General features: G+C 39.1%; 2 protein-coding genes across 9 annotated transcripts in view; one reads left to right on the top strand and one right to left on the bottom strand.

Moving 5' to 3' along the window:
- Positions 1–401: 401 nt before the first annotated feature.
- mpl (MPL proto-oncogene, thrombopoietin receptor) lies at positions 402–10,068 on the top strand. 4 transcript variants are annotated; one of them, XM_020602864.1, is made up of 14 exons: positions 465–608; positions 1,158–1,278; positions 2,359–2,537; positions 3,121–3,278; positions 4,705–4,858; positions 4,963–5,074; positions 5,302–5,471; positions 5,621–5,763; positions 5,944–6,103; positions 6,386–6,467; positions 6,741–6,828; positions 7,035–7,226; positions 7,897–7,952; positions 8,085–10,068. In XM_020602864.1, the coding sequence occupies exons 1-14, from the start codon at positions 500–502 to the stop codon at positions 8,173–8,175; spliced, it is 1,815 nt and encodes a 604-aa protein (XP_020458520.1). In that variant the 5' UTR covers positions 465–499; the 3' UTR covers positions 8,176–10,068. The 4 variants fall into 4 exon arrangements, with proteins under 4 accessions (XP_020458518.1, XP_020458520.1, XP_020458517.1 ...); XM_020602862.1 differs by lacking the exon at positions 8,085–10,068 and adding an exon at positions 402–418 and having other exon boundaries at positions 517–608; positions 7,035–7,978; XM_020602861.1 differs by lacking the exon at positions 8,085–10,068 and having other exon boundaries at positions 7,035–7,978.
- ddah1 (dimethylarginine dimethylaminohydrolase 1) overlaps positions 8,501–17,480 on the bottom strand; it is a 66,522-nt gene continuing 57,542 nt past the window's right edge. For 4 of the 5 annotated variants that reach the window (XM_020602870.1, XM_020602869.1, XM_020602867.1 and 1 more), the window contains 2 exons: positions 15,585–15,728; positions 8,501–11,288 (listed from right to left, as the gene is read on the bottom strand). In XM_020602870.1, the coding sequence (XP_020458526.1) occupies positions 11,172–11,288; positions 15,585–15,728 (261 nt within the window). In that variant the 3' untranslated portion in view covers positions 8,501–11,171. The remainder of the gene's footprint in view (positions 11,289–15,584; positions 15,729–17,480) is intronic. The other variant, XM_020602866.1, reaches the window with a different exon arrangement.

Below are 17,480 nucleotides of genomic sequence, written 5' to 3'. Positions count from 1 at the left end.
AGGGTAAGTTAGCTAGCTCTTTCGACTTAAAATACGACATTTTAAACGAGCTAATCTATGAATTTTTTTTTAATACTAACTCTAGTATATGTTTGAAACCAGCGGCTGCGGATTAATGTAACAATAGCTATCCAGACTTGTGGACCAGTTTGTCATAATTAGGCGGAGCAGCACAATCTGTGGAAATATTGGATTTAAGATTAGCTGCTAAAAGTTTGTAATGCTACGATTTGGACAAGATCATACTGTATATAATGTAGAGTAAGACTTGTACTCTCAATCAGTCCTCCCAAACTGCCTTGTTTGGTGTTTACTTCCACTCTACACAAAGCAGCTTACTGGCCAAGCACAACGTGGCTCACTGGGTTACCCCCTCAGCAATGCTCAATCCTACCCACCTATGCAAATTCAGAACAATGTACTGTTTAACAGATAACACAGAGGCATGTGCTGTGCTAGTTTAAGCGCCATTGTAGTTTAGGATACATAACAACATACCATGAATTTTCCCTGCAGGTGGGAGACACTTCTTATCAGCTTGTGGATACAGGTGGGCTTAGTGCCTGGGATACGATGCAAGGACGGAACTGTCCGTCTGTCAAGAGAAGGTAGGACTTAAGGATGATTTGTTGATTTTGTACAGCTGAAGAACAAGTTACACTTACTCCAGTCCAATGTTACAGTTGCATTTTTCTCATTTATACTTTATTTGTATTGATGCTATGCCATACTTTGAAAACATGGCGTTTCAGTCTTGTGAGAGCAAGATGTTACTTTGTGGAAACCAGAAAATATGAGGTAGGCAAAAGTTATTATCTGGAAGCAACCACAGCATTCTCTGTTTGTGAAGGAATCTTAAAAGAAGCAATATATATGTTTAAAGTTACTGTTTTGTGGGGAAATTTATATATACTTTTGCAAACCAACGGTGAGAGTAAGGCAAAGGAGTTACTATCTGTGCAAACAAGATATTTTGTGCCAGTATGTTCTGTATCAGCTTGTCCCTGCTATGTTTTGTAAAACAGAAAAACCTTACTCTAACACACTAACTGGTTCCCACATCTTACTTTCACAAGTTAAAACATTTTAGTTCGACTTTGAGGGACCTGTTTTATTCCACTGAAACTCACGTGTTTTGCTTGTCGTTACTGGAGCAGATGTTTTGCTCTTCAAGGATGAGCAGGATCCGAAATGCTTCACCCGGACAGAACAGGACTTCACCTGCTTCTTTGAGACTGCAGACAACAGGACTTATGATCTGCTCTACAAGGTTTACAAGTATGTTCTACACAGTAAATCTATTCTCAGTGAGTCTCAAAACAATAGGAATAGTACATTCATTCATATTGTTTAAGAATTGTCTATATGTTTTATGCATTATTTTTTGTTCATTACTCTGAAGTGCAAACCTTAAATATCCTGTGGCCGTTGGCTTCCCCACTCCGCATAATATAAAAGTGTAGAATATAGGTAACTTCGTTCACTCATTCTTGCTGTTATTGTGTTATTTGTTCAAGTTTTTAAAGTCATTCTTTTCTTTTTTATTGTAGTTTGCATTAATCTTAGTTCTGTTCAAATTTTAATTAAGGCAACAATGCTTTAAAAAGTGCCATGAATAGTTTTTATTTAATTAGCCTACTAAACAGAAAAAAAAACTAAACCAAATCAACATTTGCTGTGATCATCCTGTTTTTAAAATGGCACCAATTTTCCTTAGTGTACAGTTTTTCCAGGCGCATAGTAGGTAGGTTGTACCAGCATCCTGGGGAACTTACCACAGTTCTGTGGTTTAAATTTTCTCAGTTGCTTCTCTCCTTTCATGCACTCTGAGTGACTTCATGATGTTGAGTCCAGGACTCCTCTTTGTCCTTGTCACTGCTGGAAATGGTTCTTTATGACTGACTGAATGTTCGGAGATGATGTGACACTGCAGAATGAATTTGGGACCAATCCCTCTCCGATCATATTGCATGATGGATAAATAGAAGAATCAAAGTTTCCATAGTGCAAAAAGAATTAGGCATATTATTGTATTTCTTTTTTTTTTTTGCTTCTCTCCTTTCATGCACTCTGAGTGACTTCATGATGTTGAGTCCAGGACTCCTCTTTGTCCTTGTCACTGCTGGAAATGGTTCTTTATGACTGACTGAATGTTCGGAGATGATGTGACACTGCAGAATGAATTTGGGACCAATCCCTCTCCGATCATATTGCATGATGGATAAATAGAAGAATCAAAGTTTCCATAGTGCAAAAAGAATTAGGCATATTATTGTATTTCTTTTTTTTTTTTTAACTTGTTCTATTTTATTGATTAATACAAACCACAGTGTCTGTTTGTCACTTCTGCTAATCAAGCCCATCCAGAGAAGAAAGGTGTCATATGGCAGTTCAGACGACAGAAGAGGGAACTTTCCTCCATATCTGCTCATTTCCTTACACAGATGTTTTCGTTTATGTGGAAACGCTCCTTGAAGTGGTGGAGTGCAAAACCAACATCAGCATCTACAAGCGGACTGTTTTTGTGGAGGACCACTGTAAGACATTTTTTCTTTTAGAATATTTACTTACTTTAAAAATGAATGGAAAAACATGGGTTATTTACTGAACAAATATAAATTAAAATTAAATTAAAAATAATAATGAATTAAACCTGCTGTGCATACTGTGTGACTAGGTCTGTCACATGGCCCAAAAAGACTAGACTTCACCTGTATGTAAACATATAGTTTGTTTAAATCCAAACCTTATGCCATACATATTACATTTCTTGATGATTTTAAGCTTATTATAAAAAGAGGTGCTGTTTTCCTCTTTGTATTTTTATTTTTATAATATTGATATTGCAGTACACGTGGAAAAAAACAAAACACATGACAAGGCAAGAGGAAGAAGCCAACTAAAAGGAAAGCAGCCAACATAACAAGCTGTTGATCATAGAAATACCAGGTGGATCCAGACTGGAAGACTTATGTCCCTCCAGTGTGTTGATCACCTGTCAGTAAGGTCATACACCAAGAAAGACAAAGGGCCTGTTAACCTAAACACCAGCAAATCATTTTCAGAAGCAGTGGATCCTGAGGTAACGTTAACTGTTTTTTTTGTTTTTTTTGTCTCTAGTTCTGTTGGACCCCCCCTTCAACGTGTCTTTATACCAAAATGGCCAAGCAGGACAGCTACAGGTTTCATGGCACACAAAGCTCACAACTTACTGTGGAAGTACTGTAATGCATAGGATTCGATACTCGTCTCAGGGGCTTGGAGAGAGGATCAAAGAGGTACACAACTCTTCAATACATCAGATTATTTTACTAAAGTGACCTTGAAATCACATTCATACATTAGCTTAGTAAAATACTGAAGCTATTTCAAAACATTTTAGTTGTTTAGTAGTTTTTGTTGTCAGTTATAGTATTTAAGTGTCTAGGGGTGGGACTCTTTGGCCAACTCACGATACTTTTCGATTCCGATTCTTACTGCCACAATCCAAGACAGAATGACATTTGATTCAAGCAAAAAAGGGCACTATATTTTGGCTGTTACCCTAGTTTACTGTGTCATACAACTGACTTCTGTCCTGTGCCCACTGAGCTACTAATGGCACTTAATAGTAAAGCTAACTGGTCCTGATAATCATCAAAACCAAGTACTTTACATATTGCTACCCAGCAGTATGTATGTACTTGAAATAAGTATATAAGGTTATAAAAATTAGCTCCACCTTTACCAGCTGCAGCATCAAATGAACAAATTAATGCATCAATAATTATAATCCAACAATTTAAATGTGCCAGTCTGCGTAATAACTTTTTTATTTTTGGTACTTTAGGTTATATTTTGATGCAAATACTTTTGTGCCTGCAACGTCAGTAGTAACAAAGTATTCACATAGTTCTCCGCACTTGTCTTTCAAAGCTCATAATCAAGTAATTAATAGACACAAACAAATTCCTTGTCTGAATATGAACGTTACACAACTACAGATGAACAACACAATTCAAGTATATGCAAGTTGTCCGTGTGCAACACTGGCTTTGCGGTAGAGTTCCGCATTTTTCATTTCGTCAACATTGTGACAATCAACTTTCGGAGTTTGTGAATTGATTTAGATTCGTAGTTTTGAATCACGATTCTAATGTGAATTGATTTTTTTTCCTACCATCCTGACAAGTGTCTGCGCTAGAAGTTGTCATCAGCCCTGATCCAACAAATGAGAAACATCCTCCTCTCTTCACCGACCCTTTAGCTACTGTTGCCCTTCTCCATGTTCGTTTTTTTTTTTTTTATCAGTTCATAAGGGGCGGACACCAAATGATGACAACTGTGTGTGCACATAAGGGAGACATTAAAGAAAACCACATGAATTCTGACAGCGGTGTCATAGTCTGAGATTGGATATGGATCAGATCTAGGACCACCTCAAATGGCCCAGATCTGATATAAAAAAAACCTGATTGGGCTGGTGGTTCACACCTCCAAGATTACAGCTGAGTCATTTGAAGGGAAATAAAATGGCATTTGGGCCACTTCAGCATGTAATGTGAATGTAGCCTTAATGTGCTGTTGGGTCAGGTATGAGTGATTGATTAAATGAACATATCACTGATTTATTTTCTTCTACTCTGACATACTGTATGTTTAATGCACTCAACTTTGTAGCTTGTATTTTAGTAGTGTTTGTTCATTGAGCATGTTTTTCTACAGGTACAGGAGAGTCGCTTATTAGCCTCATTAGAGTCTCTGGTACCAGGGGAGGAGGTTGAGGTCCAGGTCACTGTCAAATGTTCCTCAGATTCAGGCACAGGACACTGGAGCAGCTGGTCTCAGCCGGTGAAAGCCATAGTTCCCCAGAGTGCAGGTGGGTGCTAATAAGAAGTTTGAATATTTAAGTGAATGCATTCATTTATCCATTCTTAACCATATAAGGCCTTTTCCTCTTATTTATTTTTTTTCTCTTTCCAGATGATGTTTCACTCACCTGCTACACCCCTGACTTGCAAAATATCACCTGTCAGTGGAATGGGAGCAGATATGGAAAAAATGAGTATAAACTTTTCTACAAGAAGAGTCTTAGGTAATGGAAACCGTGCACTAATGTTGTTTATAATGACATCCTCCACAAATAACACTAAACATGTAGCATTACTGTGAGCAACAAAATTCCCATCTTCTTCCTCTCAGCATTTCACTTTGTGTACTGACCAAAACAGTGAACACAAGGTTTTTAATTGTTTGGGTTACACTCTTTTTATTGAATTTGTTTGGCTGTAACTTGACATAGTGATATTGTGACCCTTGCAGTAATTCTTCAGACTGGACAGAATGGACCGAAAGTCTGGCCAATGGAAGCTTCAACAACCTGGGTCGTTTCCATGGAGATGAGTCCAGACAAGTCAAGGTCAAGCTCAGCAGCACTGCACCTACACTCAGCAGAACCTTTTTTACTCAAGAGTTCACTCTCAAGAATAGCGGTGAGTGAGTTGTGGTCCTGTTCCTCTTTGATGAAATTTTTTTTTGGTTTACATTCATTTTTTTAGCTAATGAGTCATCAGGTGATGTGAAGAAAGCTGGTGGTACCATGGCTTCAGCAGCTGACAGAGTGTGTGCTGTTTGTTTGTAGTCAAAACACCTGCCCCAGGTGATCTGAGAGGAGCAGTGGAGAAAGGCAGGTTGTGCTTGAAATGGGAAGCTCCTCTTCTGTCTCTGTCGCCTTACCTGCAGTATGAAGTGGGCTACCAGACCAGAGAAGGTGAAGCATGGATGGTAAGATGTTACTTACAGGGGTTGCACAATTTTATTCAGTCCACGCTCAGAATGTGCCACTCACGTATCGCTTTCATTGTGGATCGAATTGAATCGTGCTTCAGTAGTGCTTATGTGACACTTCTCCACTTCCAGTGTGTTTTTTACCAGTGAATGTCATATTAACCTTTCTGTTCGCAGACAGTATCCCTAGAGCATCCAGAGACTGGAGCATGTCTACAGGTTCCAGCAGGTACACAGTACAGTGTGAAGGTCAGAGCTAAACCTAATGGGTCCCGTTACTCAGGCTACTGGAGTGACTGGTCAGATGTGCTCACTGGTCAAACCTCTACTGACACAGGTAAGCTCCTCTCGATTGACAAAAATCCTTGTAAAGCATTTTGCTTACTTAATAATGGAGAACTTGCACCAAATGCAGGGCAGCAATTTAGTAGATCTTTTTCATCTTAAATTATAAGAATGTCAATGAGTAGTTTATCCAAATTTGTTTGTGTAGTAACAACTGTAGTAATGTAGAAAATGCACTGCTGTGCCCCAGTCCTATGAAATGCAATTCTTGTTTTTCTAATAAAATATTATGTATAGTATTCAAACCTTAATGCAGTATAAATAACCTCTGCAGGTTTGTTGCTGATGCTGTGTATCCCTGTCTCGATTCTGATTACTGCCATCATCCTCATCTACTTGTCTTCCATGTACCTCAGGTGGGATCTTTTTCCTGTTCATCAACATTGCAATCAGACACTTACTATAGTTTATTCAGATGACACAATTTAAAAACAAACGATAAAGATGTAATATTCTTCTCTGTGATGATGTGCAAATTGTACTGAATAATTAATTTGTAGTTTGACACATTATATGCTAAAAACCATTTTCAAATCACTGTTACTTGATGTTCAAAAGCTAGATTTTTTTTTTTTAACTCGCTGTTAAACCACAGTGTTTAATGTTTTTTGTCTTTGGATATTTTACAGTAAGCTCAAGCAGTATTTTTGGCCACCAGTGCCAAACCTTGACAAAGTCCTGCAAGGCTTTCTGACAGAGATCAACAGGCAGGAATGGGTAAGACAAGGGTTTATCTATAACTAATTTAGCCATGTAGATACAATATACAGTAAATATTCTAATAATGAGGAAAATATAGATTAAACGCAAGCAGTAAAAGTTAAGTGAGTCTTAGTAGTTAGGTTACACTGAGCTGTAACAATTTAAATGCGCATCAATGCCTTCAACTACTGAACATGCACTGTGCTGTGCTCACACTGCAGAGTCCTGCAGTCATAGCCAAGCAGTGCTCTGAAGAACCCACTTCATCTGTGGTGGAGATACTTTCTGAAGACAAAGCTTCAGGACTGGGGAAGAAGTCACATGAATCCACTCTGCTCCTGTCTCCAGTGCAAAGCTTCTCCAGCAGAGAACAGGTAGACAGGAGCCCTGGGACTGAGGTTTTTCCAGACTACGTGAGTGTGAACAAGGACAGTGTCATTCTTTTCCCAAAAGGAAACAAGTATGTGTATGAGCAGGTCACAGATAAAGGAGGGCCAGGGATGGGAGACGAGCTCCTCCAAACATGGCAGTGTCCCTGCACTGATGGTTTAGCCTCTGTCCTACCTTGCTTGGGCAATGAATTTCTTAACCATTCCTACCTGCCTCTGGCTGAGGCTGCAGACAGATTAGACTACAAAGTCACTGCTGACAGGAGACCAGGGAACCTGTATACCAATTTCCCTTGTAGCTAAATACACGGCAGGTATAGTATATAAATTTGGTTCAAATACTGTTTAAAATATAGAAGCATTATATATTACTTGTTATAATTGTTTATAAGATTTCCTTTAAGGGCTGAGAACTACACTGCTGTAGATAGAACATTTAGTAAGACTACAAGGTAATCAAGAGGACTGTATTGTATAGTCAATACAGTACCAATTTGCCAATAATTGGTGCATTTCTGAGCACTGTTCTTTGCCTGGAGTAACACGTATTAACAGTAGCGACAATGAAAATCAGTTAAATATCTGAATGCAACTTCCTGTCAAATTTTATTATGCATATGAATTGCATCTAATTTCTGTTTTGACGACATTTGTTATATTAACTTGTATTTTCTCTTTTGTTAAATATTTTAAGATGAATTTAAAAGGGTCTTCATTAATCTTGGCTGAGGAAGTTAACATGGACCTAAGGTATAACTAAAATTTTTTATCATCCTTCTATTAACTGCCTTCCACATGATGTTTTTTTTTTGTTTTGTTGTCTATGTATATTACTGTATAGCTTTGTATTTTTGGTAATAAAACAAACATCTTTTCTTCCAGTTGTATTTTCTGTGAAGTCAACCATTTGGACTTTCCTGGGCACACGTCAGACATAGGAGACACCAGACTGCTTACAGTACACCAGACCTGAGCAGCTTCTCTTGCCTCTGAACAGTTACTGCACTGTTCTGTGCTCAAGTGTAAACCTGTTTTTATATGTCTTGCATCTCTGGCACCACTAGATGGGAGCAGAGACCAAGAGACAGATGACTGCTGTTTCAGCTAGTCCCATGCTAAGGCAAGAGTTTGTTCCAGATTCACATTTTTATTTTGTCACACTGGAAAAACCTTTTGATCTACAACCTGTGTGTTCACAGGTATTACCTATGGTATTCACAGGCAATACGTGTGAATAGACTGTCAAAAGCTGTTAAACAAAACAAGAATTAACATTAATCATGACAGGTATACCTCTACATGCTCAACTAATTTTAATCTGAATCTTTAAAAAAGTACAACACAGCTGAATGCCAAATGTTTATGTAGTACACAAAGTAGACGAAAAGCTCAATTAAAAATGACTCAAAAATTACTACCCACAACTTGTATGAAAAGCAAGAGGCTTGAGTTCAAACATGGGCAATCATGACATCATGATTAATGGGGTGAGTAAGAGGATAATTAAGCCCTGAACAAAGTAAGCACACTTTTCGGGAGCACTTACTCATACAGCCTGGCCAGGCAAAAGCCAAAAATGTACTAAACTGTTGTTGTACTGTTGTGATTTCTACTCAGCAATCAGAAAAGATTTTGAGAGCTCAGAGATATACAAGTAACTAACAGTAATTGGGAACACTCCAAGACAAGATGACAGCTTCAGAAACAATGACTTTACTTGCCCTGGTTGACACAGTACTAGTCAGACAGTGTACGACTTTCTCTGGCAGTCTCAGCCTTCTAGAATCAACTGAGAATCAGAACCACTTTGCTCTGCACCTAAGAACCTGCACCCAGCCAGCCGCCTTCTGTAAAATACAGTACTAGTGTCACACAGGCCATCACGTCTACAGCGTTTGCCAGACTGTATGATATCATGGCCATAAATTAGCCCAGAGTCATCTATGAGGCAACAGCTAAGGGTGGGAGAGAGTGAGTGCTGAGCGTGAGACAGTTGAGAGAAAGAAAGTTTAACAGTCACTGTTTACTTGCGTACAAGCCTCTCCTCCCAACAGGAATTCTTTCCATGTTTCATCACTACTCGTTTGCCCATACGTAAACATTTGAGGAGGGAGATTCAATCACCTCCTGATGTCATTTCCTCAATGTTCACTTACATGGAGAAACAACAGTGGTTCAGATGTGAACAGCATCTGAACCACTGTATACACAGCATGTAGTGTATGTACAGTTTAAATATTAACATATACTATGTAGTCACAGCCACAGGCCTCAAACATGAATTCAGCAACAACAAAGGTAAGGCCACTAAAACAGCTCATCAACATCCTCTAAACATCTGCAACACATAGACACGCCAAAGGGGCAGTGAGTTTGTTCAGCATGCTGAAAGTAAACTCACTGCAGCACATTTGGAGCTACTGGATTTAGTGGAAGAGACGTCAGTGACTTGGAACATGCATCACAGCATGTTCCAAGTCACTTTTGGAGTTTAAAAACTGCTAGATGGGAAAAAGAACAGTGAAATGAACAACACAGGTAGAATCAATGGGGTGTAAAAACAACAACAACAATGCCTTCAGAATCTTTCAGAAGGAATAAAGCCATTGCTTTTCCATACAGGTATACAACAGTAGTACATTAAGACAGATGTGTTATTTTGGACTAAATTAAAGCTTAGTTCAACTCACAGTAATGGAAACGTACATTTCCTACACAGGCAGTTTTTAACTGGCCTCTGCAGGGTTGGTGCAGCTTATTAAGTTTGCATCCCCAAATGCTTAACAGAAGAGATGCAAAATTGCTGCCACAAAACAGCTACAGGTGGGTCCTTGTCGAATAAATTCTGCAGCTGGTGGCAATTATTAAGGGTCAAAAACTGTCACCACTAGTCTACAATCAATGGGAATGATTGGTAAGCAATAGTCATGAAAAGTAAGAGCACCTCAGGTCTCAGTGGCAGTACTTTCAATATCAATCACAAAATGCTAAAGCAATCATAACAATGCGATACCAAACGCTCCTCTTTCCAGAAGGACTTTCAAGAACTGCATTTTCTGAATGAGAAATCAAAGCATCCTGTGGTCAGATCAACAGGTGGCAATGGAATTTGGAATGTGGAACTTCAAATTTACAGAAAAGTAATGTAACATACAAGTTAATAGCAAGTGACATTGAGGTTTTCATACTACAGCAGTGGTACATGTAGGGTTTTCATACAGCAGGATTTCATCTCTCCATCCTCCTTGCTCCAAAATACAGTTCTGGAAAAATATATCAGAAACTGAGTTGCATTTGCATTGTGTAACCAAACACACAAAAACTAAATCACACTTTTGGTGGTGCATGTGAACAGAATACCAAACACATTTCACTGTAGATGTCTGTTAATTTTGTCATTTTCAAATCTGCTGTGAAATATTGGTAGGACAACAAAAACTATTTATCAAACAAATCCAACTGGTTTTGATGGTCCACTGCTCTGTGTGGTTCTGTTAAAGGGTTGTAAACATCGAACAGTAAGCAAGGGCTGATTTACACACCAGCAGCACTGTAGGGGCTATGCAGGTTGGCTCTGATGAGCTTATCAGAAACATTTCTAATTAATTTAAATGATCTTACAGTTCTAAAGGACAAATACTGTCAAAAACATGGCTTAACATGGGGAGACTCCATGACCTACCAAACCAGCAAGCCTGTTTATTTGCCTTTAGTTAGATCTGTTTATGCAGATCAAGAACAAAATAAGACCTTTCACTGTAATTTCAGTATTTTTTCTTATAGGGAGGTAGAGGAGAAGGCTCTTCAATTTACAATATATTTTCTTTGCCCCTCAGCAACAACACGCTGCCTATCCCTCCTCTAAGTACCAAGAAAGTTTTGATAAATCTTGGGGTCAGATGATCTTGGTGATCAGATATACAAATCTGCTTTGTTACCATGCACTGAGAGACTCCCTGGTGAGCACGCTCAAATGTTGGCCTTCTTGTTGATGAGTACAGAGAGGCATGTGAGCGATCCATCCACTTTGACCATTTCTGCATTGGGCACAGGGATCAGCATGTGGTCCTTCAGCTTCTCGAACACCTGAGGGACACACAGACAAGGCTGACATTGGACAAACTCATATCATGCCTTTACAAATAATTCAGTTTGGAATGTTATTATACAGTTATGTCAGTTGAAATTCAACAGATCATCACTGTGTTCAGCCAAATATCATTGGAAAACATTTTTTTTGTGCTTTGATATATTCAGGACCCAAGAGTCTGTCTCCTTACATTAAAGAAATAATCAAAACAGAAAACAGACATTGTCATGGCAACAGCTGTTCCTGTTCCACTTCCCGACTCTGCCCTCAGGTATCAGATCTGTGAGCCACTGTTAGATATTGACCAGCCAGCCTGACTGCAAAAGGCTGAAGTGTAGTTCAACTAGCTGTAGCTAAAATGAAAGGCAGAACTTATGCAACATTTATATTTGTTTAATCTTCTTCTCAACTTCTAACAATCTGCGATATAAAAGCCCCGCAGAGAAATGAAATCTAAAGCAAGAGAACAAGCATTTAGCTCAAGTTCCTGCTCTCCCAGCAAAATACACATAAAAAAAATGGGAGTGAGAACTATCACGACATTCTCAAAAGACTCTTATAAAGTAGTGTGTCACCCTGTGGACATTTTCCAGAAGAAAACCAGTGTTTTCCTACCAGGCTTCCAAGCCAGGATATTTTTCTCTTTAAACTCTCTCTTCAACCCTGCTGTGATACTGAGCAAGGTCTTGCGGCACAGCTAGAGGGACCAGCTAAACAAATTCTTATCTCGTGATGCAATATGGCTGACAAAGCCTCTGGTAAAAAGCTTCCACAACCATGTGCCTTAGAGTTCTTGACTCTTCTTCCTCTTCCCAAGATATTTTGTGCAGTGTGAGCAGGAGCACGGGTCAGGGCCCTCCTAAATAATTTGAACTATGGCACTACATGCTCTCATTTAACACCATTATGCCACTTAAAAATCTGATGTTATTGTAAATTTATGTACAATTTTCATATAGTTTTTGTTTATATTTGTAGCATGTTCACTGCAGGTGTTAGTGCACTTCTCATGTCAGATTCTTTGGTTCACCCACAGTGTAAATGTTGAAACCAAGACTAAAGGGCAACACTAAATAAATTGCTCACAAAAGCAATGCTAACATCTTTTTAAGCCATATTTCATGCTAACATTTGGATACAGTAGAAAGTTCTGGCACAAATTCATCCGTGCACAGACAAGGAAAAAACTAACTGGGAAACAAAATGTCCAGCAACACTTAGTGTTTTGAGCAACTTGGGCTTCACCACCTCTTTTGCATTTGTTTTTGTTGTGACAGGGAAGGCCCATGGTGCATTGTGTAGGCTGGATTGCTGAGCGCCTGCTGGGAGAGCTGTGACTTTACCCTGAGTGTGCATTTTCTTACATGTTAATCAAATGTGGTGTTACCTCTGTCAATTATTAAACATTTCTGGTGCTCCTATAACAATCTGACAAATGCTAACATTTGCTACTGTCATTAATACAAAATGCAGCTACATCTGATGGGATGGTCATTAGGTTTGCATGTATTTGATGACAAACTAAAGTATAAGACAAATCCAAATTTTGACCCGACGACACTAGATGAGTTAAAGGATGACTAAAGTTATTGCAGTTCACCCTGATGGAAATAAATCTCTGAAACAAATATCATGACACTCAGTCCAGTTGCTGCTGAGGTGCGTTTCAGTTAGACCACATGTCACTCTCATGCTTGGCACTAGATGAACGGTCAGAGGTTCACCAAGTTATAGAAACGCATCCTCTGGGCACCATGAATGCATGTACCAAGTTTCATGACATCCTGTCCGATAGTTGTGGAGACACTACAGTATAAAAGAAAAACAAAACTTCATGACATTTCAGTGTGGACCAAAGGGATCAGTGACAGACCTAATGATTAACAGTGCCATCCAAAAAAACCCTAATTAGACCACATATTCACAGGAGTCAATTCAGGGGAGGCTGTGCTTTAGCATAACTCTCCCAGAACAACATGAGTAAATGCCTGGCTGTTTATAGCATCTCCACCTCCAGTGTGTCCTTTTCTGATCACTTCCAGCCAAGTTCTCATTACTGCAGTTGAGATTTATATGTTGGGTTGGGGAATGGAATGGTCCCACACAGTAGGGGCTGCTATATTTCACTGGTCCTTTTGTCTACTTACTTTCTTTATCTCCAAAATGAATCCTCTAGAGCCGTCGGCGCTGCTACCCATTAGAGATGCCCTGTCTCCACCCCCTCCGACCCTACCAATCCTCTCTCATGACCCCCTGCCTTTGTTAATGTGGAACTCTTATGTAACATCACAAGCAAAATAAAAATAGGCCAGGCATTAGAACAGACAATGTTTAGAGTTAGGCAGGAGCAGGTCTTGCAAAGTGTCTCTGTGACTGAGGTACCGAACATGTCATTCTCCATGTCATTGGACAAACAGGCAACAAGGTCCCTTGAGAAGCATATAAAAAGTAAACCTTCTGTACTAGGTAACATGTTAGTCAGTTCTGATCAGAGATACAGTTTCTATACGCCAGGTTTGGGAGCATCTGGGTTTCAAGCCAAGATCTGGTGGGTTTGAACATTATGAAGGGAAATGGATTACAGAAAGCAACCAGACATTTCTCAAATATTGCTCCATTAATTAATACGGTCCATTAAAATGCGCTACTAAAGTAGGAAGCATGAGATACACAAATATTTTTTAGTATGCTCAAGTTGAATTCCCTCAGTTTATCATCCTGGAAAAAACAGAGCCTTTGCTGAGGATTTAAGTCCAAAGACGCATAATTTTGTGAATTCTTCCTTCTAAAAATAGTTGGCGGGGGTTGGGCTTTTAACCACAGAGTACATTTTGAGGTCTGAGCACTGTCTCTGCAGATTGTAGGGTGTTGTGTTCAATCCTTTTACTTGTTCTGAAGTGAAAGCAACCCTGAAGCATCTAAATAACCCAGCTACTGCTCAGCCTTTCCTAACCCCAACAAACAAAGTGAGACTCATCATTCAGGTAAAGCTACAGAAAAGAACAAATATGCAAAATACATGATCTCATAGGTGTTGGCAAGTAGGTCACTTAAGTCTGAAAGAAATTTAAGAAGGGTTAAAGTTATGTGTTCATGTGCTGATTTTCCTAATGAGTTCCTGAAAGAACGTAACTTGGAAATGATAAGTACAAAAAATATTTTTCTATCCATCCACAAGGTTCTTTTTTCTAAATTTCATCTGGATTATCAATCAGGAAAGCATCTTTTTTCTTTTATTTTTTTAACTATATTTTGACATTTTTCCCTTATATTACAACTGATCTTAGACCACTAGGCCATGGCGGTGCACCAAGTCAGCAGTATTAAGTTTAGAAAAAGAAATAAGATGCATCAAGTATAATTCTGTAATTTGCTTATTTAGGATGAAATATTACATTTTTTCTTTATGAAAAAAAGTTAAGATACTTAAACCTGTATTAATGGGCTTTTGCTGACATGTTAAAAAAACCAACTTATATGCACATCCTGCAGACACACAGCAACATTCATTTGGAGCTGTAATTGTGTTCACCTCAGAAATTAAAATCCAATAGTCACTCTGCTTTTAGCTCTGGTCTCTTCCCCAGCAACTCTGGAGAGAAATATCTGGCTCTTTAGCTGTTGATTGTCTGCTGTTTGATGCTGAGCAGGTACAGGGGGTTTATTACCTTATTATACATATCCCTCATTATGATATATTTATACACTTATTAGAGCTGTAAGAGTGAACCAAACCAATAAAGGTGGCGACTGTAAAACTAAATGAGTTAGAAGAAGCTAAACTGTTCTGTAGAGCTGGGTGGAACTGCAGGGTACTGGTTTCACAAACAAGTAGACATTCAACCCATTGCTGAAATAAAAACACTGAGTATAGAAACCTCAAGAACTATTCTGATGATTAACTCTAGATCTGAGGGGGAAAAAAGCACCCAGGAGGTCAAAGAGGATCTCTGGCTCCTATTCTGCAGTCTGAGCCATGTTCACAAAAGGTCACTGCACATCAAACTGCAGAGTCCTTTGTCAAAAAACACAGGCTTGGCTGTGGGTGACCAACAGTTGTCTGTGTACAAGATCCATGTAGCTTAATTAGGGTTTTCCTCTCCAGCCTGTTGTTTTGCTCAGAGATTTGGACAAGACAAAGAGTAACAACAGACAGTCCTCCTTAAATCTAAGCCAGTGAGCCAGTCTGGCTGTCATGGCAGTATTTCTTTCTCCCAGAGGTGCAACCTCAGGATTGTAAATGAATATGTGAGTGAGACAGGGTTACAGTGTATGGATGTTAAGAGCATTACCTTTGCACTCTCTGGAAACTCTTCGGCTGTGTTGTGCAGAAGCACATGTCCCTTATTAGGCAGGTTCATATAGATGCAGTTGGCAGCGACGTCATCAGGTACCGTCATTTTGTCATAGCGATGGTCGCTCATTTGCTGCATGATCTATACATACAGCAGGAAACAGTTATTTAGACAAATAGCTATGAGAGTCCACAGGGCTTCCAGGGGGACAGACAAAAAACAGATACTATGAGTCAGAAGCAAGGACACAATACCAAAGACAGCACCACTTCACTGTGCTGGCCAAACCACTCCCAGGTCTTTAATGGAGAACACAGCAGGAGAGACAGGTGCCTCTTAATGTTTATGAGCAGAACATCTGCAGACGGATATCTCAGAGACAAGAAGGAGAAGGGAGGTGGAAATAGAGTGTTAAAAAAGCACCAACATTCAAAAAAGGTATTCTGAGGAGTGAGATTTTCACCAGATATAGACCTCCTCTGTCTCGTTTTTTCAAGGTGCTTTTCTACTGCTCCTCTTTTTCTGTCCTTATCTTTTGTCTCTGGATTTGGCTGTCTACTAATGATGAGCACATAAAAAGGATCATTATTAAAAGTTAAAATGACAAAATACATTCAAATTCTTGTTATATAGATGAAATCTGAATTTGCTCAGCATGTGCCACATTTAATATTACACTGCATCCAAAGAGCAGGGTGTCTGCTTGATGCATATAAATGTCCGGAGCGTGAGTAAATGCGATTACCTACACATCTACAAATGTGTGAGGTAAATGGGTGGTTTGTGAGCACAATGTGCCTTGTGGTTCAGGACCATTTTGATTTCCACTGAGTAGGTCTGTTGCAGTAGGGAAGAACACAGAATTTACTGGCCTTTTCCTGTGTGAGTTACATACAGATATGCATTATTTCACATTTTACTACTTGTAGGATAAGTTTAATACACTCAGGCTCCTTGTAACTTGAAAAACAAAGTTATGTTATTACCTGAGCTACCCCAACAGCAAACAAACCATTCTGAAAACTTTAAAACTTTCCTGGGAAAAATCTATTCAGCATACAGGAAATGACACATTTTATGTGTCTGGCAACAGTGCTTGGTTGGAATAAATAAAAGAACAACTGTACAGTTATTATGAGCTGTCACTTTCTCCATTAAATAGAAAACCTAAGGAAAAAGCAGTCAGGACTGGATTGACAACACAGCAAATGGACAATGTTAAAAACAAAGACTAAAGAGGGAAACAATACCACCAAAGGTCTAAATGGTAAATGATCAGGCATTGGAAATGTCTGAGAATATAAAACTCAATCAAATTAACACTATAGGAGTTCACATCACCACTTCTGAGTCCAGAGTAGCAAAGTAGACTACCAGCAGTGTGTGTAACCAGACCAGACACATTCCCAGGTCACTTGTGGGTGTGTTACGTGATCACATCGGCCCTGAATGAAAACACTGTCCATGTGCGTGACGGCCAACACTCTCTCTCACATACAGGAGGATTAAGAGTGGTACAGGGAAGAATTTGACTCGGCCAAAGATCACAGTTGTTCCTGCTTCACTCGGTCGCCAAAACGTCTCTTTTTTTCCCAATAAAAAGAGAGAATGAATTATTTAGTAAGCAACACATCCTACAGCAACATCATATAATGTTCTGATCCATGAATTTTTTGAAATGTTTTAATTTGTTCAAATCTTGAATCGGACAGTGGCTGAGATCCAGCTAATACACAGAGTGGTAACTGGGCAGCAGAATGTGCTCAGTCAGAGCTGCTAAAACTATACATTTACTGGAAGGTAATAAAATCCCCCCTGGGCAATGACAGTTTTGACCAGTTAACAAAAACATTGATACTTTATTGACCTGCTGCTGTCCACTGCGGTCCTCAG

Source organism: Monopterus albus, unplaced genomic scaffold (genome assembly GCF_001952655.1).
Source record: "Monopterus albus unplaced genomic scaffold, M_albus_1.0 scaffold58.1, whole genome shotgun sequence".
Classification (NCBI taxonomy): Eukaryota; Metazoa; Chordata; class Actinopteri; order Synbranchiformes; family Synbranchidae; genus Monopterus; species Monopterus albus.
Note: the sequence above shows the minus strand (reverse complement) of the source record. Positions and strands in the feature narration are given on the sequence as shown.